The 23,523-nt window shown below is 39.7% G+C and overlaps 1 protein-coding gene across 2 annotated transcripts in view; it reads right to left on the bottom strand.

The window, feature by feature from the left end:
* Positions 1 to 16,333: 16,333 nt before the first annotated feature.
* The window catches only part of Hmt4-20 (Histone methyltransferase 4-20), a 110,503-nt gene continuing 103,313 nt past the window's right edge, over positions 16,334 to 23,523 (bottom strand). The window contains exons 8-9 of one of the 2 annotated variants that reach the window (XM_070090757.1): positions 17,891 to 19,788; positions 16,334 to 17,172 (exon numbers count right to left, since the gene is read on the bottom strand). In XM_070090757.1, the coding sequence (XP_069946858.1) occupies positions 17,153 to 17,172; positions 17,891 to 19,788 (1,918 nt within the window). In that variant the 3' untranslated portion in view covers positions 16,334 to 17,152. Of the gene's footprint in view, positions 19,789 to 23,523 lie in introns of both variants that reach the window. The other variant, XM_070090756.1, reaches the window with a different exon arrangement.

The raw sequence follows: 23,523 nt of genomic DNA, 5'->3' as shown, positions 1-23,523 counted from the left end.
ATCTTATTGTGGCTAGCTGGTCCAGTGGCTAACGCGACAGTCTGGAGTTTTGAGACTCTCTGACCGCGGGTTCAAATCCCGCCCGTGGTATGGTTTGTTTGCAATCATGTCATTACGATTTCAAGGAATAATACACTTATATAATTGTTCACGTTTTGAGCTGTTCGTATCCCAAGGTACCATTGTACAGTACACTACTGTATAAACATAAAAAAATACCATAAATATAAATGGTGCAAATGTGACATTAAAGCAATATCAAAGAAGGTTGACACAAACCCACTACCATTATAGTAGGCTCCTCACTTAGCAACGAATTTGTTTAACGACGTGGTTTTAGGAATGGAACTCCGTTAAGTGAGGAGAGGCTGTACACTGGACCCTCGACAAACGTAATGTAGGTCCTGCTTGGCATTTTCTTCCAAAACAGGCCTGTTTCGTCACAATTAAACACTTGTTCAGGTTTCAGTCCTTCACTGTCTATGTACTCCTTGAATTCCTGCACATATTTTTCAGCCGCTTTGTGGTCCGAACTGGCAGCCTTGCCATGCCTTATCACACTATGTATGCCACTACGATTCTTAAATCTCTCAAACCAACCTTTGCTGGCCTTAAATTCACTCACATCACTAGTTGCTGGCATTTTTTTAATTAAATCGTCATGCAACTTCCTAGCCTTTTCACATATGATCGCTTGAGAGATGCTATCTCCTGCTATCTGTTTTTCGTTTATCCACACCAATAACAGTCTCTCAACATCCTCTATCACTTGCGATCTCAGTTTCAAAAACATAGCTGCACCTTTGGCAAGAACAGCTTCCTTGATTGCCGTTTTCTTGCCCACAATAGTAGCGATGGTTGATTGGGGTTTTGTGTACAACCTGGCCAGCTCGGAGACATGCACTCCACTTTCATACTTAGCAATGATCTCTTTCTTCATATCCATAGTAATTCTCACCCTTTTTGCTGTAGGGCTGGCACTATAAGCTTTCTTGGGGCCCATGGTGACTTATTTTGCAGGTGCAATCACTACAAACGCTGTGATATGAAATGCTCCGATTGTATGTTTGGATGGGACCATGGTGGCTGGCTGGCTTGTAAACACTGGCACCCACAGGACAAGTGAGGCGCGCTCAGGCCACAAGTGGACGCGTCTCGAACGGAACGAATAGCGTTGGTCGGGTTTTTTAGCGCTAGTTGAGGCAAAATTTTTGCGTTAAAATGTATCGCTAGTCGGATTTAACGTTAGACAATGCCAACGTTGGTCGAGGGTCCATTGTATTATGTTTGCCAATCTAAACTACTAACAACATACTTTTTCTTCATTTACCATACAGCACACATGGGATTTGTGCCTGTGGATCCACTTCAATAAACCACCTCAAGGCAATCATCACTCAAGAGGAGACAGCCATCACAAACTTCAATTATAACCCGTTATGCCTTTAAGTCCCAAAACCTTAATATAAATGCCATGCATACTTATGACTGTTCACTTCACATGTTTAGAACACTACACAATGATGCTCACCTAAGACACTTCCAAGAGTATTGTAACAGAACACACAAGTGTTTCAACATCCACAGAAACTCTTATGAAAATTAAAGAGCCAAAACTATGGAATAACTTATTAGAGGAACTAAACACTGTTTTTCAACATGTCGGCCATCTCCCACTGATTCAGGGTGACGAGAAAAAAAAAAAATCTTTCACCATCATTCATACAAAATCACTGTCTTTGTAGAGACGCCCAGATATGACAGTTTAGATGTCACTCCAAAGAGCCAATATCCCAACCTCCCCCCCCCCCTTTAGTGTGTAAGCATTGTACTTCCCACCTCCAAGCTTTGAGCCTGGCTAATCAGAACTGAAGACAATTTTTTTTTAACGCGTCAGCTAATTCCCACTGAGGCAGGGTGACCCAAAATGAAAGAAAAACCCAAAAAGAAAGAAAAAACTTTCGTCATCATTCAACACTTTCACCATCACTCATACATAATCACTGTCTTTGTAGAGGTGCTCAGATATGACAGTTTAGATGTCTCTCCAAACTGCCAATATCCCAAACCCCTCCTTTAAAGTGCTGGCATTGTACTAAAGACATATAACAACTAATTTCAAATCAAAGCTAAAAATATGCAGTGTGCTTGAACAGTACAATCATGTAATTCAGTAAACAAATTTCTCAAGCGTGCATGAGCGTGTTAGATAGGAGTGAATGGAGATGAATGGTTTTTGGGACCTGATGAGCTGTTGGAGTGTGAGCAGGGTAATATTTTGTGAAGGGATTCAGGGAAACCAGTCAGCCAGAAATGGGAAGTACAATGCCTACACTTTAAAGGAGGGGTTTGTGATATTGGCAGTTTGGAGGGACATCTAAACTGTTGTATCTGAATGCCTCTGCAAAGACAGTTACTATGTATGAGTGATGGTGGTTTTTTTTTCTTTGTTTTTGGGTCATCCTGCCTCGTTGGGAAATGGCCGTGTTAAAAAAAAAAAAATCGTGCTATTTTGTAATTAACACTATGAACCATTTTCTTTGATCTTGACCCTAAATGTAAGTTTCTGACCACACCAATAACCTTCATCACATTATTATTATTACTACTATTACTTCTCATTGCTATGTTCTTTATCATAATTATTACTCTATCCAATTATTAATTTTGCCTTGTACATCATACCAATCCATTCTAGGTGCTTGTAAGCTGTGACCAAAACATACATACATCTCTATATATTTTCTCCATCTAACTTCTCATTACTTTGTGTTAAATTAAAACTTTTCATTCATGAATTTTTTTTTGCGGAACATTACAGTGGACCCCCGGTTTACAATATTATTTCATTCCAGAAGTATGTTCAGGTGCCAATACTGAACGAATTTGTTCCCATAAGGAATATTGTGAATTAGATTAGTCCATTTCAGACACCCAAACATACACGTACAAACGCACTTACACAAATACACTTACATAATTGGTAGCATTGGGAGGTGATCATAAAGCGGGGGTCCACTGCATTATGTATTTTAATCCTGGTTTAAGCCTGCCCAAAATACTGTGCCTACATGGCCCTCTCACAAAAATTGTCTCGCTTGTACTTTCTTGTTTTTAAATAAAGCACTACTTACGATCTTTATAATCATCAATTCTAGAAAGGTAAGGTTAAGATGCTAAATGAGTTTTGGTGCAAAATAAAAAAAATTGATACACACTATCCAGTAACCTCATGTAAAGCTCACATGTGGAATCAAGTTTGTCCTGGCCAGGAAAATACAGTGGCACCTTGACTTACGAGTTTAATTCATTCCGTGACCGAACTCGTAACTCAATTTGCTCGTATATCAAATCAAATTTCCTCACTGAAATTAACTGAAATGCCACTAATCCGTTCCAGCCCCCCCAAAAAAAACCACCCCAATTTTTTTGTTACAGGTTTTTAAGTAAGAAAAATATACTTGTAAATAAGAAATACTGTATAAAAACATAAAACATAATAAAAGAATATGTTAAGAAACTGGTTTTATAAAGTGTATTTACCTTGGAGATCAGGCGACTTGGGCTAACGGAAGATGCTGGTGGAGGTGGAGGGTGGAAAAGATAGGCAGAGCAGATTGGAAGAGTTCGTTCCTGGCCGTCATCACTGAGGCGATGACAGCCAGGACATCCCTTAACAGACAATATTCCATGTTATCATCTCACATTAGTGGCAAAACATTTTTAATGGTTGCAGGTTAATCAACACTGCAAATCAGTTAAAGAGCCAACTGCAAACTGATATTGATTTTTAGTTCCCATACTGCAAGACAATACAGTTCCAATAATGATCCATCTTACTTCACCTTGCATATGTATTTCAGTCAAATTAGGCAGTTAAGTTGCTTAACATGCAGTAATAAACCCTCAGTTTCATGGACTTTGTAAATAAAAGACAATCCCCTGGTCCAGTTGATCTGAAAACTACAGACAAAATCTGTTGTTTACAGAATTTTCCATTATTGTTTTGAACATGACAACAATCTCATGTCTATCCCACCACAAACACCAGTACCATCCCTCCCCCACTAGTCCATTAAATTAAGGGTTTATTGTATGTAGTTGTTGGCAAAATTGATTTACAGAACGTTAAAAAACTGATCAAACGTGTTTTTAAAAGGCTTACAAATCCAAAAAAAACAGATAACAAATGTCTTAAGTATGAATTATTTTGCTTCAGGAAGAAGAAAGAAAGAAAGAAAGAAGAAAAGCAGCAACAGCAGCAAAGAGAGTACATAGGGGTGGGGGTGGAGAGGGTATATCATGGCTATGTCCATCTGTGAAACCATTATCAACATATAAACACTCATCTGAATAAATCATGGTTGAAATAACCACTAAGAAACTCTTTGTCATGGTATAAGTACAGCACAGTATTAGTGGACATCAACTTGACTGGAAGCAGGTGATTTTTAATTTGAATTGGACAGGTAAAGCTGGAGTATCAAGAGGGATGAGCTAAGCAGTTCTCAGAATATATTCAGTGGAAACACCAACACTAATGAAGAAAGAATAAAAAAGCACAATACAGTGACTGGAACAATACACAAATAACCCACACGTAAGAGACTGAAACATACGATGATGTTTTGGTCTGACATGGACTGTTAACTAGTTAATGGTCCAAATTGGACTGAAATGTCATCCTAAGTTTCAGTCTCTTATGTGCGGATTTTTTTTTAACATTGACACATCGGCCGTTTTCCACCGAGGCAAGGTGGCCTGAAAAAGAAGTAAAAAAAAAAAAAAACTTCCATCATCATTCACTCTATCACTGTCTTGTCAGAAGCATGCTTACACTAGCTATAATACTACAACATTAACATCCCTCCTTCAGAGTGTCGGCACTGTACTTCTGATCTCTGGGAATCAAGTCTGGCCTACCAGTTTCCCCGAATCCCTTTATAAATGTTACCTTGCTTACACTCCATCGGGACGTCAAGTCCCAAAAACCATTTGTCTCCATTTGCAACTATCTAACACACTCATGCACACTTGTGTGAGCATCAGCCATTTCCCACCAAGGCAGGGTGATACAAAAAGAAAGAACCCCCCTCCCAACTTTCATTATCATTCAACACTTTCACCATCACACACACATAATCACTGTCTTTGGAGAGGCGCTCCAATACGACAGTTTAGACAGTCACTCCAAACTGACAATATCCGAAACTCCTCCTTTAAAGTGTAAGCACTGTATTTCCCATTTCCAGGACACAAGTCTGGCTAACAGGTTTCCCTGAATCCCTTCACAAAATATTACTCTGCTCACATTCAAACAGCTCATCAGGTCCCACAAAACCGCCTTTATCCCCTCCCTCCAACCTTTTGAGGACAACCTCTACCCCACCTGTTCTTACCCCTACAGATTTATATGCTCTCCAAGTCATTCTACTTTGTTCCATTCTCTCTAAATGACCAAACTGCCTCAACAACCCCTCTTCAGCCCTCTGACTAATACTTTTAGTAACTTCACACATCCCCATTTCCACACTATGAATTCTCTGCATAATATTCACACCACGCATTGCCTTAGACAGGACATCTCCACTGCCTCCAGCCGCCTCCTCGCTGCAGCATTTACAGCCCATGCTTCCCACCCATATAGTGTGTTTGTGCTGCTATACTTTCGTATATTCCCTTCTTTGCCTCATGGATAACGTTTTTGTCTCCACAGATACCTCAACACACACACCACCTTTTTTTCATTCATCAATTCTATGGTTAACCTCATCCTTCATAAACCCATCTGCTGACAAGTCAACTCCCAAATATCTCAAAACATTCACTTCTTCCATACTCCTCTCCAATGTGATATCTAATATTTCTTTATCTAAATTGTTTGATACCCTCATCACCTTACTCTTTTCTATGTTCACTTACAACTTTCTACCTTTATGCACCCTCCCAAACTCGTCCACTAACCTTTGCAACTTTTCTTTGGAATCTCCCAAAAGCACAGTATCACCAGCAAAAAGTAACTGCGTCAACTCCCATTTCGTATTTGATTTCCCATAATTTAATCCCACGCCTCTCCCCAACACCCCAGCATTTATATATTTTACAACCCCATCTATAAATATATTAAACAATCATGGTGACATTACACATCTCAATCTAAGACCTACTTTTACTGGGAAGTAATCTTCCTCTATCCTACACACAATAACCTGAGCCTCACTAAATTCATAAAATATCATTGCCAATTACAAAGAGTAAAAACGACACAAAGCAAAGCTCTGAAGTCTCCAAATGTATACAGAAGGTAAATAATGTGACAGTTTATAAATGTACCATTAATTAGAGCATGTCTTGGTTATGTAAGAATTACTGTTATAGGACTTTTGTTAAGCTGCAGGACACTATCACCTTAAACCACGGTATTCCTTCTTTCACCAAACCAGCCACATCCCATCAGAGCAGGGTGGCCTAAAAACAAAAACGAAAGTTTCTCTATTTAACTTAAGAAATGTATACAGAAGGGGTTACTAGCCCCTTGCTCCCAAACCATGGTACATATATACAATATAATAAGTTTAAATATTCATTTATATAATAAAACAGGTATTTTGTTATTGTTAAGATACACAAATACTTTAAAATCCATCAGTCTTCCCAAGTGCAGTGAACATGTAGTGAGGTAACAGTGACAACACCAGTCTTCCCATGTGCAGTGATCATGTAGTGAGGTAACAGTGACACCACCAGTCTTCCCATGTGCAGTGATCATGTAGTGAGGTAACAGTGACACCACCAGTCTTCCCATGTGCAGTGAACATGTAGTGAGGTAACAGTGACACCACCAGTCTTCTCATGTGCAGTGATCATGTAGTGTGGTAACAGTGACACCACCAGTCTTCTCATGTGCAGTGATCATGTAGTGTGGTAACAGTGACACCACCAGTCTTCTCATGTGCAGTGATCATGTAGTGAGGTAACAGTGACACCACCAGTCTTCTCATGTGCAGTGATCATGTAGTGAGGTAACAGTGACACCACCAGTCTTCTCATGTGCAGTGATCATGTAGTGAGGTAACAGTGACACCACCAGTCTTCTCATGTGCAGTGATCATGTAGTGTGGTAACAGTGACACCACCAGTCTTCTCATGTGCAGTGATCACGTAGTGAGGTAACAGTGACACCACCAGTCTTCTCATGTGCAGTGATCATGTAGTGAGGTAACAGTGACACCACCAGTCTTCTCATGTGCAGTGATCATGTAGTGAGGTAACAGTGACACCACCAGTCTTCTCATGTGCAGTGATCATGTAGTGTGGTAACAGTGACACCACCAGTCTTCTCATGTGCAGTGATCATGTAGTGAGGTAACAGTGACACCACCAGTCTTCTCATGTGCAGTGATCATGTAGTGAGGTAACAGTGACACCACCAGTCTTCTCATGTGCAGTGATCATGTAGTGAGGTAACAGTGACACCACCAGTCTTCTCATGTGCAGTGATCACGTAGTGAGGTAACAGTGACACCACCAGTCTTCTCATGTGCAGTGATCATGTAGTGATGTAACAGTGACACCACCAGTCTTCTCATGTGCAGTGATCATGTAGTGAGGTAACAGTGACACCACCAGTCTTCTCATGTGCAGTGATCATGTAGTGAGGTAACAGTGACACCACCAGTCTTCTCATGTGCAGTGATCACGTAGTGAGGTAACAGTGACACCACCAGTCTTCTCATGTGCAGTGATCATGTAGTGAGGTAACAGTGACACCACCAGTCTTCTCATGTGCAGTGATCACGTAGTGAGGTAACAGTGACACCACCAGTCTTCTCATGTGCAGTGATCACGTAGTGAGGTAACAGTGACACCACCAGTCTTCTCATGTGCAGTGATCATGTAGTGAGGTAACAGTGACACCACCAGTCTTCTCATGTGCAGTGATCACGTAGTGAGGTAACAGTGACACCACCAGTCTTCTCATGTGCAGTGATCACGTAGTGAGGTAACAGTGACACCACCAGTCTTCTCATGTGCAGTGATCATGTAGTGAGGTAACAGTGACACCACCAGTCTTCTCATGTGCAGTGATCACGTAGTGAGGTAACAGTGACACCACCAGTCTTCTCATGTGCAGTGATCACGTAGTGAGGTAACAGTGACACCACCAGTCTTCTCATGTGCAGTGATCACGTAGTGAGGTAACAGTGACACCACCAGTCTTCTCATGTGCAGTGATCATGTAGTGAGGTAACAGTGACACCACCAGTCTTCTCATGTGCAGTGATCATGTAGTGAGGTAACAGTGACACCACCAGTCTTCTCATGTGCAGTGATCATGTAGTGAGGTAACAGTGACACCACCAGTCTTCTCATGTGCAGTGATCATGTAGTGAGGTAACAGTGACACCACCAGTCTTCTCATGTGCAGTGATCATGTAGTGAGGTAACAGTGACACCACCAGTCTTCTCATGTGCAGTGATCACGTAGTGAGGTAACAGTGACACCACCAGTCTTCTCATGTGCAGTGATCACATAGTGAGGTAACAGTGACACAACCAGTCTTCTCATGTGCAGTGATCATGTAGTGAGGTAACAATGACACCACCAGTCTTCTCATGTGCAGTGATCACGTAGTGAGGTAACAGTGACACCACCAGGTAAAGACAGGACAGTCTACATACAGCCAAATGTTGTTCCAATAAAAGTTTGTTGTGTAATGTATCTTTCCTTCACTAATGTTAACAATGGTGCTAAGTCACACACCACCAGATGCTGAGACTACCTGCACACACACACACACACACACACACACACACACACTCACTCATTCATTCAATGCCACCAAGTGAACTAAACCTTTTGTATAACTAAACTCAGCCTTACACTAATATAATTCCTTAGGGATAAATTAATTGAACCAGTCATTTTGGTCCTCTCAAAGCAATAATAATTTTAACTCCATCACCTTATTTTTTTAATGAACCAGCTGTATCCCACCGAGGCAGGATGATCTCCAAAGAAAAATGAAAGCTTTTTAACCTTTTCGGGGTCCAGACCCCCGATCTGCAACTTGTCCACAGTGTCTAAGAATTTTCTAAGAAAAATTTTGTTATTTATTCTCATGAAATGGTAGAGAATTTTTTTTCTGAAAGTAATAAAACCTAAAGTACAAATTTTGATGGAAAATTGATGAAATTACGCTCTTGCAAATTCTGCTGCATCAGCGATATTTACACATCAGCAATTTTGCCCACTTTGACTCCCGTTTTAGGCCAATTACACTATTCTAGTCGACCAAATTCTTCGCTATTTCGCTAGTATTACTTCTATTTTATCAATTAAGCACAACAAATCGCCCAACCAAGTATTTCAACTACCTAATAAAGTGACTGGAAATCTGTAATTTGGCCAATTTCACACAAAGTTCAAAATATTCCAGTTTCAAAATAGGGTCCAGAATAAACAATGCAGGCATTCCTGGCACTAAACTAACATTTCCTCTGTTTATTAGTTACATTTCCAGGTTTTAAAAATGAATTCCACTTTGATTCTTTATTTATATAATGAATTTTTATTCACACCAAAAAATAGAAGATTTACTGTTACACAATACTGTAATACGTACAGTGGACCCTCATTTTTCATAATTAATCCGTTCCGGAGTGTGTGACTAATGGCGAAACTGACGATTTGCGAAACCATTTTCCCCATAAGAAATAACGTAAATCCAATTAATCCGTTTCAGACCAAAAGTATTAACAAAAAAAAAAAAATTTTTTTTGCATGAAATATAGATTTACATACACAGAAAACAATGAGACATAAGAACATAAGAACATAAGAACGAAGGAACACTGCAGAAGGCCTACTGGCCCATGCGAGGCAGGTCCAAGTCTCCTACCGGCTTAAGCCAATGCACCCAACCTAGTCAGGTCAGGTCACATTGACTTAAGGGAGGAACACGGCAACCGACCTGGTAGCACAAGCTATCAGGTCTAACTCACACCCACCCACATCCACTCATGTATTTATCCAACCTATTTTTAAAGCTACACAACGTTCTGGCCTCTATAACGGTACTTGGGAGTTTGTTCCACTCATCCACAACTCTATTACCAAACCAGTACTTTCCTATATCCTTCCTGAATCTGAATTTTTCCAACTTAAAACCATTGCTGCGAGTCCTGTCTAGGCTAGATATTTTCAGCACACTATTTACATCCCCTTTATTTATTCCTGTCTTCCATTTATACACCTCAATCATATCCCCCCTAATTCTACGTCTTTCTAGAGAGTGCAGATTCAGGGCCCTTAGTCTATCCTCATAGGGAAGGTTTCTGATACATGGGATCAACTTTGTCATCCTCCTTTGTACATTTTCCAGAGAATTTATATCCATTCTGTAATAAGGTGACCAAAACTGTGCAGCATAATCTAAATGAGGCCTAACCAAGGATGTATAGAGTTGAAGAACAACCTGAGGACTCCTATTATTTATGCTTCTTGATATGAAGCCAAGGATTCTATTAGCTTTATTGCGAACACTTATGCACTGTTGTCTTGGTTTCAGATTACTGCTAACCAGAACTCCTAAATCTTTTTCGCAATCCGTAATATTAAGATCTACATTATTTAGTTTATATGTGGCATGATTATTGTCCTGTCCAACATTTAGAACTTTGCATTTGTCTATATTAAACTGCATCTGCCACTTCTCCGACCACTGCATCAGTCTATTCAAATCTTCCTGGAGTGCTCGAATGTCCTCGTCAGAATGAATTCGACGGCCTATTTTGGTGTCATCGGCAAACTTGCCGATGTCGCTCTTTATGCCCTCATCTATGTCGTTTATGTAGATTGTGAACAGCAGGGGGCCCAACACTGACCCCTGTGGAACACCGCTCGTGACACTTCCCCACTCTGATTTCTCCCCATTTATGCAAACTCTCTGCTGCCTATTTGTCAACCATGCCTCTATCCAGGAAAAAATTTCTCCTCCTATTCCATGTGCTTTAATTTTCCTCAATAGTCTCTGATGTGGGACCCTGTCAAAAGCCTTACTGAAGTCCATATACACAATATCATATTCATTACCATGATCTACCTCCTCAAATACCTTAGTGAAAAAAGTTAATAAATTCGTAAGGCAGGAACGCCCCTTTGTAAAACCATGCTGAGATTCGTTGATTAATTTATGCTTTTCAAGGTGGCTACGAACTGCCTCGGCAATTATTGATTCCATAAATTTTCCCACTATGGAGGTTAGGCTTATTGGTCTATAGTTCGAAGCTAAGGACCTGTCACCTGTTTTGAAAATAGGTATCACATTTGCCATTTTCCACTTATCTGGCACCATGCCAGTTTGTAGTGATATGTTGAAAAGATTAGCCAAAGGTGTGCTAAGCTCCTCTTTACATTCCTTTAGAACCCTTGCATACAGTTCATCAGGGCCTGGGGATTTGTTAGGTTTTAATTTATCTATTTGCCTAAGGACCATGTCACTTGTGACCCTAATAGTACACAGTTTATTATCGTCCTGTTCTACATAATTTATCATTACTGGAATATCGCTGGTATCCTCCTGTGTAAAAACTGAGAGGAAGTATGTGTTAAAAATTCTACACATTTCCTTATCACTGTCAGTGAGCTGACCCGAGGAACTTTTGAGTGGGCCTATCTTGTCCCTGATCTTACTTCTGTATACCTGAAAGAATCCTTTTGGGTTAGTCTTCGATTCTCTTGCAACTTTAACCTCATAATCTCTTTTTGCTTTTCTAATTCCCTTTTTTATTTCTCTCTTTAACTGAATATATCGATTTCTCAATTGCCCCTCTCCTCTTTTGATTTGCCTATATATGCCTCTCTTTTGACCAATCAGATATTTTAATCTATTGTTCATCCATTTAGGATCATTTTTGTTTGATCTGATTTCCCTATTTGGAACATAATTTGACTGAGCAGCTAGAACTATGCCCTGGAAAGCATCATATCGGCAACCATCACCACCTACCTGACCCTTAGTCAGGTCATTCCAGTTCAGCCCACCTAAGTAATTTTTCAGTCCTATGAAATCAGCCAAGCGAAAGTCAGGGACGGAGACTTGATTGCCATTATTAGGGGAATTCCATGATATATTAAAACTGAGTGATTTGTGATCACTTTCCCCAAGCTCATCATTAACCTCAAGATTATTAATTAGTGTTTCCCTACTGGCAAGAACCAAGTCAAGGAGGTTATTTCCCCTAGTTGGCTCTGTCACAAACTGTTTTAAAAAACAATCCTGGATCGTATCAAGAAAGTCACCTGACTCTAAATTTCCTGTCAAATTGCTCCAGTCAATCTGTCTATAGTTGAAATCTCCCATTAGCACAACATTTTCGTATGTAGATGCCTTACGAATTTCGTCCCATAGAAGTTTACTGCACTCCCTATCAAGATTTGGGGCCCTGTAAATCACACCCAAAATTAGTTTTTCTCGGCCCTCGAGAAGCTGTAACCAAACAGATTCAGTGGCTGACGCTTCTAATTTAATATCTTGTCTAACACAACAATTTAAATTGTCTCTGACATACATCGCTACTCCACCACCTTTCCTGTTGACCCTGTCAGTGTGGAATAATTTATAGCCTTGTATGTGACATTCAGAGGGCATCTCTCTATCTTTCAGATTGAGCCAGGTCTCTGTTATAGCAATAATATCTATGTCTCCTGCACTTGCAATTAATCTTAGCTCATCTATCTTATTTCTTACACTCCTGCTATTAGTATAGTAAACCTTAAGGGAGCTAGTCCCTTGCTGCCCTCTGCTGTCCCCCTTTGTTTGCTGACCTGATCTATTGTCTTTATTTATAACTTCATGCTGAATGCCTTTTATACATTTACTGTTTCCAACCCAAGTGTTGCAACCTGCTTGTTTCCCACACACACCTATATTGAAGACTCTTGTTGGTGTATGAATAAAATATGTCATTACGTATGTTAGGAATTGTGGCGGAAGCAGGGGAGTGTGTATGGAGGCAGGACAAGATAGTCCGTCACTCTGACAATTCATCTAATATGACATAATAAACAATATTAATAACATAGAATCATGACATATACTCTAGAACGAATAAAAAATGTCATTACGTATGTCACGATGGTGGTCTGTTTTGTTGTTGGGTGTATAAGGGCCATTGAGAGCATAAACTGTACACAGTGGTGGTGGAGGTGGCGGTCTTGTCAATAGCCCTATATAACTCCAACAACATTGGAGGAGTTAGGTTCGTGCTGTCCTTTTTCTATCGATTAATTGCTTATCTTACTTGCTACACTGTTAATGCTACATTTTATCGCTGGGTGGCGCTATAGCCTTTATCGACTAATGCTGCTTTAGTATCGTACATATCGTAGAATCACTGAAGAAGGTACATTCTCCCCTCTCTCTTACTCCTCCACTTTGGTATACTTTGCAACGAGTTCTTTCTTGAATTCTATCATGTTTCTCACCTTCTTTACCAAAGGCCTGGCACTAGGAGCTCTCTTTGGAGCCATGGTAGCTTATTTAGCAGTTGCAAGCACTAATATGATTGGAATATTATGAAATGTATCATATGAACACGTGGGATCATCCTCACTCGCTGATAAGCATTGGCACACTGGCTGTGAATGGAGAGTGGGGCTGCTTGGGACTGTGCATATGCGTCTGGGACGAACGACTATTTGTGAGCCAAACGACGATTCAAGAGTCAATATTTTGACGAAAAAACGTTACGATTTTTTAAAATTACGACTTCCGATGCTTACAAAAAACGAGGGTCCACTGTAATTATATAAATAATATCAATGCATTTATGAAAGCACATTAGACCCACCAACTAACGTGTATTAGACACGTGACGTCATTTGTTTACTTTTGAACATCGGCAAAAATCGAACATTTCTGTTACTTTGAGTTCAATTTCAAGCCAATTTCAGTAATAAAACCAATCAAAATCATCTCTATTTCTGTAACATATCTTCCATTCTATCAAAAGAGACCAAGAAACCGCAAATACAACCATGAAAAACATATGAAAATACACAGCAAAGTCGCTGTTTTAATAAAGAAACACAGTCTCAGTTTTTTCTCATTATGCACCGTGTTCCACAGGATTTCTTTTAAATGGTACACACTTACCACACAGATGCATTCCCTCATATCTAGGCCCAAATCTACCACTCACAACTTATATGAGTGAGCTGAGCTCATGGCATAGAACTACATCTTGGCCCCTAGCTTCAAAGCCGGAGAACTATGGGATGGACTCTCAAAGGGTTAATTTATACAGAAGGGGTTACTAGCCCCTTGCTCCCAGCATTTTCGTTGCCTCTTACGACACATGGCTCACGGAGGAAGAATTCTTTTTCCACTTCCCCATGGAGAAAATAAAGAACAAGAAGTAGCGAGATATACCTGTTATCCTGCCCACTCTAAAATTAAAAGTTCCGTCAGTGTTGCAACATTTAATTATCTTCTACAATGGTAAAGGTAATAACACCAAAAATGTGAAATTTCATGAAGAACTTACGAAATTATGCAGGCATGAAATTAAAGACTGGGGAGCATCTTATGCATGTGACTGTACCTACTTTGAAGCCTATTATAGGCCAATTCCACTGCTCAAACCAACACGCCGATTTCATTAGTATGCCTTCCATTCTACTGAGTGCAAGAAACTGCCAATCCAACTATTGTACCTAGCCCACAGACCATAAATTTGTAATTTGGCCAATTTTATGCAAAATTCAAATTTAAAAACAATCCAGAATACTGTAGGCATCATGCCATAAAGCAACCTGTCCTCTAGTCATTTATCAACACCCATGCCTCTGCGTTTAGAATCCATCATTACACAAGAAAATCACAGTTTTACCCTATTTCTCAGCTAATAAAATATGTATAACCAAGAATGATTGGTTATGGTTTAGGCCATCTAAATAACTGAAGCAGACCTAGGAAAAATCCTATAAAACAACTGCCAACAATTGAATATTTCCAAGCCTATTTTAGGCCACTTTCATTCTTTAACTGATGAAAACCATCTCCATGACACCAACAAACCAATAAAATCATGAAAACCCCCTAGAAAGGAACAGAGGTTCAGCTCCCATCATACACTGCATGGCGCAAGATTTTTTTTTACACTGTGCACACCCACTGCACAACCATTCTCTCATGTGAGCCAAAACTTATCAATTACAGCATACTTGAGGGCGCTATTATTAAGATCTACATAAACGACCCTGGCAGCAGTGAAGTAGATTTATGTGAGAGACCATGACAGGGTTAAGCGCTAAATCCATATGGGTCATACAGCATTGACTTCAGCAAATTTTCCCAATAATGATTAGTAAGCATTCATAATTATGCGAGTTTAAAGGAATTTCCAGAAAGTTTACACACCCTGATGAAAATGCATAAAAAGTGAAAGAAAATCTATAATATAAGACTGATCTTTTTAGGTCCCATGACATACAATAAGTAGAAAAGATACCAATAGTAATACGTACATGCATGCATGCACATGATCACACACACACACAGACTTGTGCAGTTGTTATATATTCAAGCTCTGGGCATATAAAATGGAAGGTATTTACAAATCCTCAACATTTTATGAAATCTACAATATGTAGCTAACTATTTACTTACCATACTATGAGCATCATATAACTCCATAAGAAAAAAGTCATTACCATAATCAGAAAAACTGATGGATTCTAGTCATCCAAGTGGTATGATGAGGGGTCCTTGAAGTTGCTACAATGTAGCAGCCACTATGTCTTGTAGTTTCCTCAGTACAAGGTACATTATTATTATTATCATCATCAGTCATGGAGAAGTGTAGAATATAACTTGAGTAATGCAAATAAAGAGTACCAAGTAATGGGGTACAACAGCCTCTATGTAATACTGCTACATAGTTAAAATATAAGTGGCTTCTGCTGACACAGCTGCTTAGTTTATTATTATAGCCACATCTTGCTAGCAAGGAACACATCTTGAAGTGTCAGCCTGACACAGGTATGGCTTTAATTCAAATTTTAAAGCAATTGTAAATTTTTAAAGCAGTTAATGAAGACAAAGTTAAAGTTTGGTAAGAAAGGGAAAGGGGGTAATTGAAATTCTATCTGAAAGTGATCTGATTCAAATATGGTTCATTTTATCATACAAAATTCAGGTTTTACAAGTCATTACATTTGATCAGACATACCAGTAGATTAGATACAGTTTGGACAAAGTCTAAAGTACTGGAAGCACAACACATATCTATACTAATAACAATAAGGTGAGTAAATGTAAAATAATACTTCACTTCTACAACTTTTATTAACACCACCGTTAAAGAGCTACCAGTGACTTGGTACTCAAACATCAATACACAGTATTGACAGTTATCTTTCAGAAGTTATGACAAGATATACAAGAGTGGAATGGTGCCGATCAAAAGTGTATTTAAAAGTGGCCTCTCAGGTTTGGCCAAATACAGACCATACATTGGTTATTCAATCCTCTTAAAATATCAGCTAATTTTGAATTCTTAATGATGGAAATTGCAGTACAATAATTTTATTTTGCACAAGCTCAGGAGCTTTCTCTATCTTGCTCTAAACAGTGAATTCATAATATTACTTGTTAAAAAGACATAGCAAAACAGAGACCTTTATTCTTGTGTTGTTTCACCTACATACTTCCTTAAGTGTTTAAGCATTATGTAGGTGAAATGTAATATTAAAAGTTTCCTTTTGCTATACATATCTTTTCTAACCAGTTGTGGGCTCACAGCCATACTCCAACTCATAATTAGCCAGGGTTGCAAGAAAATAAACCCAGTGCAACCACTCAGCTGTTGAACTCTGCAGCATAGCTCTTCCTACACTCTACATCGTCAATACTAAAGCCATCTATCCACGTAACAATTTCTCCTTGGAAATTATATAGTCCTCGGGAAAAAGCATACTATTCCAAAAAATAAATAAAGTTGACTGTCTTGGAGAAATTATTGTGCGCTGATCATCGAAAGTGATTAGCTGACTTGGTCAAACCTTATGAGCCGTGACATTGCTCCCAGGGGTGATGTCGAGTTACTGCAAACACTGATGGTTCTGCCTAGGTCATCATTCACATTCTCATACTAGTTCTTCTAACGCTGAAAAATCAACACAATCACAGAATGTTTTGAGAAACATGATAAAGTTTGTAATAATGTTATGAATATTTACTTGTGAAAGAATTCCTCCTCTTTTTTTTTTTTTTGTCTAGCTAAAAAAATAATTAATAAAGGATTTACTTAAACAGATACACCCGCGACCCGTGTAGAAAATAGTATAACAATTTACAAAACATAAAATAACTTACAGATACTTGGTAAATGAAACGCCCCTATCCTTTCAGTAAAGCACAGTGCCAATCCTATAACACGATAAAACAGCTTGACCACTCGTAGGCAAAAGTTATCCACCCTATGGTCCAGTGAAGTTTAGAAACTGAGCCAATACATGGACCCTGACTGATGAAAAAGTGGGCCAAAAAAAAGTTTGGCTTGTACATGTGAATTAAGTATTATCAATATGTCAAATGGGATTTTTTTTTGTAAATATCGAGGAATTTACAGTATGTGGATCAGATATGGTTTGGGGGCAATGTTAAAGATATGGTAGTATGAACTGTTTAGTTGGTTTATGGGACAAAGGCTGACCTACAACAGTAAGTTAAATCGGCTGTGGGATTATAGGCTCAATTACATAATGATGTTTGGAAGGTAAGAAATGGTAGGGCATGTCAAAAGACAATGGATCGCGGGTGGTTTATGTGCTACTTGTGGTCAAGGTGAGTGTCAGGGATGGTAATTGTGTGTGTCTCGTTACCCAATATTAGGCGAAGTCGCTTCATAGTGGGTCGAGGTGATGCTGTGCTGTCTCCATCGGTACTCTCCCCTTCTGACGAGTCAGATCGGCGGCGTTCACGATGGTGCTTCTTACGATGCCGGCGATGATGGTGGTGATGATGGTGATCCGTTTGATAGTCCTGGTTTGTGATGCCCTCTACGGTTAACACCTCATATTCAGGTTCATAAGTAACACCTGAATCTGAGAGATGAGACCCAACCTCTATAACCTCATCTAAGACTGGAGATCGCTTCATTCGCAGCCTTAGTTTCACCCCACATCTTCCACTTTTCTCTGGAGTGACCATGGTTGCTGGAGGAGAAGATGGGGTTAAGCCAATCAATGGATGAGGAGGAGATTCACACTGTGGAGATGTCCTACACTCACTCGTCACGTTTCTTCCCCAGCGACCACATCCACTAGAAAGTTTACCAACTCTTAATGACCCTGGAGAAGATGAATCATCATCCTCTTCAAATTCATACACGTCTTTTTCTGTCGAGAGGCTGGCTGACACTGATTCTGCTCCGCTAGAATCAGAAAGACTAACCATCGTACTGCCTATGTCTTTTAAAGCTGTCTGTTTGCACTTTGAATGCTTGGTCTTTTTGTTATGAGGCTCCAAGCTATTTACCTCATTTTTAACACTAGACTGCTGAGGTAACTGAAAAGTTGGCAGTGATTGTTCAGAAATTTTATCAGTATTATTATTAATAATATTACTAGAACAGTTACTTCCTACACTAATGTAAATTAAACTAGAAGTATCACATTTTTCACCAGGAGGTCTGCGCAGCCTACGCAGAGGGGGTCGTCCACTCACAGTCACACACTGTGAATTTGGGCTAGTTTCACTACAGTTTTGCTGAGATACTTCATTTGTAATCTCTGCCTGCATGTGATCTGTTAACTTTACCCGACTGAGATCTACAAAACAGTTTGAGCTGGGCGTTACTTCCCTTGCATTTACTTCTCTTTGAACCAATTCCCTTGAAGCTATTTCTCTAGTGGATTGCTCTGGCAATGCTGCTCTGACCAGCGCATCATTCCCTGAAACCCTCACAGACTCATCTCTGGGTATGAGCAGGGTACTGCCTGCTGCTGATTCTGGTTCGCTTTCTTCTCTTTCAACATCCTCAAAAAAAGTTGGACTTTTATTGTCATGACTGACAGAACGGTTATGATGCCCTCGTAAGATGCGGGTGTATCCCACTTCCTTAATATCGTTGGTCACCTGACTACGAGTACGTAGCTTGAGCCCCTTTGAATTAAGCTGACTCTCATTCTGAGTCTCACTCCCTGAATCCCCGGGAATCTTACCTTCTTTCAGAGTAGTTTCAATAGTAACTACACAACTTCTAGTTTTTGGGCGTCCTTTATTTACAACATTTTTAATATATTTATCTGGACCGAGGGTTTTCACTCGATCATCACAATTTTCACTTGTTATATCAATGTTTTCCTGAGCACTATCTGAACTTGTTCTCCTGTTTTTTGCTTTTGGAAACAAACCATTCAAATGAGGATGTGCTTGAGAGGCAGAACGTTTAACATGTGCTTGTGTGGAGCCACTATCAGTACTACCGTCAGATTTTTCAGAGTCTCGAGACCCCCCTCTAGTCCTCAGTTCTCGTCTAACCACTTCATCATTTACCTTTGCAGATAAAGTGTTCAGTTTTAGCTTAGGATCACCACCATCAACCTTCAAGCTAACTGCACCTTCACTCTTCCCTTTACTTATCACTTCCTCTCCTTTTTTTTGTTGATTACGTAGTCTTTGGCGACTTATCCTAAGCCTTAAATCAGTTTCTCTGAGTCGGTAACCTTTCTCTACGTCATCACCATTCTTTTTGTCTGCAAATGCTCCTGTGCCGCGCCTGAAAAATACAGGATAACATTATTAATAAAGAAAAAAAAAAGCACAGAAGTTTGTGTCTGTGGATGACTAAATGGAGACAACACACAGCCATCCTTCCAAAAATTTGTGTGGAAAGAGAGGGGTGGAAGGGGAAGGGGGAAAGGGAAGAGGGGGAAAGGGAAGAGGGGAAAAGGAAGAGGGGAAAAGGAAGAGGGGAAAAGGAAGAGGGGAAAGGGGAGAGGGGGAAAGGAGAGAGGGGGAGAGGGGAAGGGGGAAAGGGGAAGGGGGAGAGGGGAAGGGGGAGAGAGGAAGGAGGAGAGGGGAGAGAAGGGAGAGGAAATACCTGAAGTATACCTGGAGAGGGTTTTGGGGATCAATACCCCCACAGACCGGTCTGTAACCAGGCCTTGTAATAAAATTCCAAGAGTTATGAAGAACTGGCCAGTAGGTCTACAGTAGTACATCCCCATTATTCTTAACTTTTAATTACTTCATAATTATCATGAACTTTATTTATTATGAATAATATAGCTCACATAATTCTGGACTCGTATTCAAATTGTAATTATTACATTCCATACGAGGGGCCTCACTTCAGGTAACAATCAAGATAATTTAAAAAAGATTTTACCTTATGTTCATAGGGCATGACTACACCATGGACGAGTGTGCAACAGGCTGTCTAAACCAGGACCGGCTAAAATAAACAGCTATCATTTGCCAAGTGGAAAACCAGTAGCTGTTACAAACATTCCACTATGTGATGTGGTCCACTGCTATGTGAAGCTAGTGACAGGTCACCCTGGGAATAGACATCAAACATACAAGAAGGCCTCGACTGAGTCGGGGACAACACTAATCACACCATCCATTGTTACAATAAAATGGGTGATGCTCAAAATATTGCCATGCAGGACCCCCTCCTCCAGGAAAAACTTCCTCAAGTAGAACAAACCAACCCTCACTTTGAAGGATCAGTTAGTCAGAAACTTTCAGAGGAATGTGAACAGTCAGCCCCACAGTCTCAGAGTCTGCTGCTGGTGAATGCCAACCTTCTGTGCCAGGATGAAAATAACTGCTAAAGTATGAAGGCATCTGGCAAACCCTCCTAGATATCACCAACTAGCCAAACAATAGGGCCAAGAGAGGTGACTGGAACTGCAAAAGACAAACTGTAGGGGAGAGATGCAGCCTTATCATCTCTGTCTACCAGACCAGAAAAACATCCAACATCCTCCCCAACAACCTGCAGATGCAGTTCATCAAGAGAAATTGGGATAGTATGCAGCTTCCCTAGAGTCCCAACCTGCCTTGGGACAGCCAAACTCACAGACCACTGCCAACTAATCAGTGTCCAATAAAACCATTAGGGAAAGAGGTGCTGCAAAAGATCATGATGGATCCCAGCCTTCCTGGAGCCAAGAAGATGCAGACAAGGCAGGTGACAATTTCCCATCCCAAAGAACAAGTCACAAGACTTCAAGTGAACTCCACAGGGCAAATAAACTCTCTCAAGCCTCTAAGCCTAGAACTCTGGACTGTAGCTCCCAATGCTAGAAGGCAAAGTTGAAACCCTTAATAAAGGTGTTGGCTACCTCTGATGAGTCATCCTCCACCTGCCTATGATGGAGGATGCTGAGCAGTGGTCTCAGGAGTTATTTCCAGACATCTTTCTGATCCTATTCCATATCAGTCCAGGATGGGTGTTGGAGCCAACTCCCCTCCATGTAACAAACCCAGGACATCCACATGCCATTTTTGAACCTTTCCTATTGATGGTCAACACCAACTGATATACTATGTTATTAACCAGTAAATAGAGGTGCCTGAGGAAACTTAAGGCCAAATGTACAATCTGGCTGTGCTTCTCATAGTTCTAGTTTCCCCAACAAATTGGTAGATGGGAGTTTCCCCAACAAGCTGGCAGATGGGAAAAGTCACCTGATCAAGAAATCACAGCCTCTGTTGATCCATGAAAACAGTAGCAGAATGGTCATAAACCCCCCTGCACAGCATGGAAGAGAAGTAGATCTTGGTTTGAATCTGAGAGATGCCAGTTTGTTACCCCCCAGCTTCCACCGCACAGCTTAACCACAGAGAAGGATCCTACAGAATCGGGGGAAATGATTACTACCATATAAGTTTGGAAGAATAGTCCAGCAGAGGTTCAGATACATAGGATAAAAACAGAGAGGTATATGAACAAAGAGGCATTCTTATGAACATTATGATACATTGGGCACCCATTATTCAAGGTGATAACATTCAAAGAAGTCAGGAAAGTCTCCAGAAGAATAACTGTCCAGTTCAGTAGAAAGCAATCCACATCCTACTTAAGGTGGCAAGATTAAAGTTATCCATGAGAAATGTATTGGGCAGCTCACAAAAGCAGAACAGTCTAAAACCCTAACAGGATGAAGGTTGGATCACACATTCAGGCGTCCCTGTAGCTTAACTGAATCTCCACAGCCTCCAGGGAGGAGTACACACAAACCTGACTGGGGTAAACAGCAGCAAGGACCAACCTACCCACCACATCTCCCCTGGCAACTGTACTAGGATGGATGGATGGGAATATATATATATATATATATATATATATATATATATATATATATATATATATATATATATATATATATATATATATATATATATATATATATATATATATATAATATATATATATATATATATATATATATATATATATATATATATATATATATATATATATATATATATATATATATATATATATATATATATAAATATATATATATACATATATATATATTGTTTAATAAATGTATGAAAGAGGGGAAGGTACCTAGGGATTGGCGGAGAGCATGTATAGTCCCTTTATATAAAGGGAAAGGGGACAAAAGAGATTAAAAATTATAGAGGAATAAGTTTACTGAGTATACCAGGAAAAGTATACGGTAGGGTTATAATTGAAAGAATTAGAGGTAAGACAGAATGTAGAATTGCGGACGAGCAAGGAGGCTTCAGAGTGGGTAGGGGATGTGTAGATCAAGTGTTTACATTGAAGCATATATGTGAACAGTATTTAGATAAAGGTAGGGAAGTTTTTATTGCATTTATGGATTTAGAAAAGGCATATGATAGAGTGGATAGAGGAGCAATGTGGTAGATGTTGCAAGTATATGGAATAGGTGGTAAGTTACTAAATGCTGTAAAAGAGCTTTTATGAGGATAGTGAGGCTCAGGTTAGGGTGTGTAGAAGAGAGGGAGAATACTTCCCGGTAAAAGTAGGTCTTAGACAGGGATGTGTAATGTCACCATGGTTGTTTAATATATTTATAGATGGGGTTGTAAAGGAAGTAAATGCTAGGGTGTTTGGGAGAGGGGTGGGATTAAATTATGGGGAATCAAATTCAAAATGGGAATTGACACAGTTACTTTTTGCTGATGATACTGTGCTTATGGGAGATTCTAAAGAAAAATTGCAAAGGTTAGTGGATGAGTTTGGGAATGTGTGTAAAGGTAGAAAGTTGAAAGTGAACATAGAAAAGAGTAAGGTGATGAGGGTGTCAAATGATTTAGATAAAGAAAAATTGGATATCAAATTGGGGAGGAGGAGTATGGAAGAAGTGAATGTTTTCAGATACTTGGGAGTTGACGTGTCGGCGGATGGATTTATGAAGGATGAGGTTAATCATAGAATTGATGAGGGAAAAAAGGTGAGTGGTGCGTTGAGGTATATGTGGAGTCAAAAAACGTTATCTATGGA

This window comes from Cherax quadricarinatus, chromosome 33 (assembly GCF_038502225.1).
Source record: "Cherax quadricarinatus isolate ZL_2023a chromosome 33, ASM3850222v1, whole genome shotgun sequence".
NCBI lineage: Eukaryota > Metazoa > Arthropoda > Malacostraca > Decapoda > Parastacidae > Cherax > Cherax quadricarinatus.
This window is presented reverse-complemented; position numbering and strand designations above follow the sequence as displayed.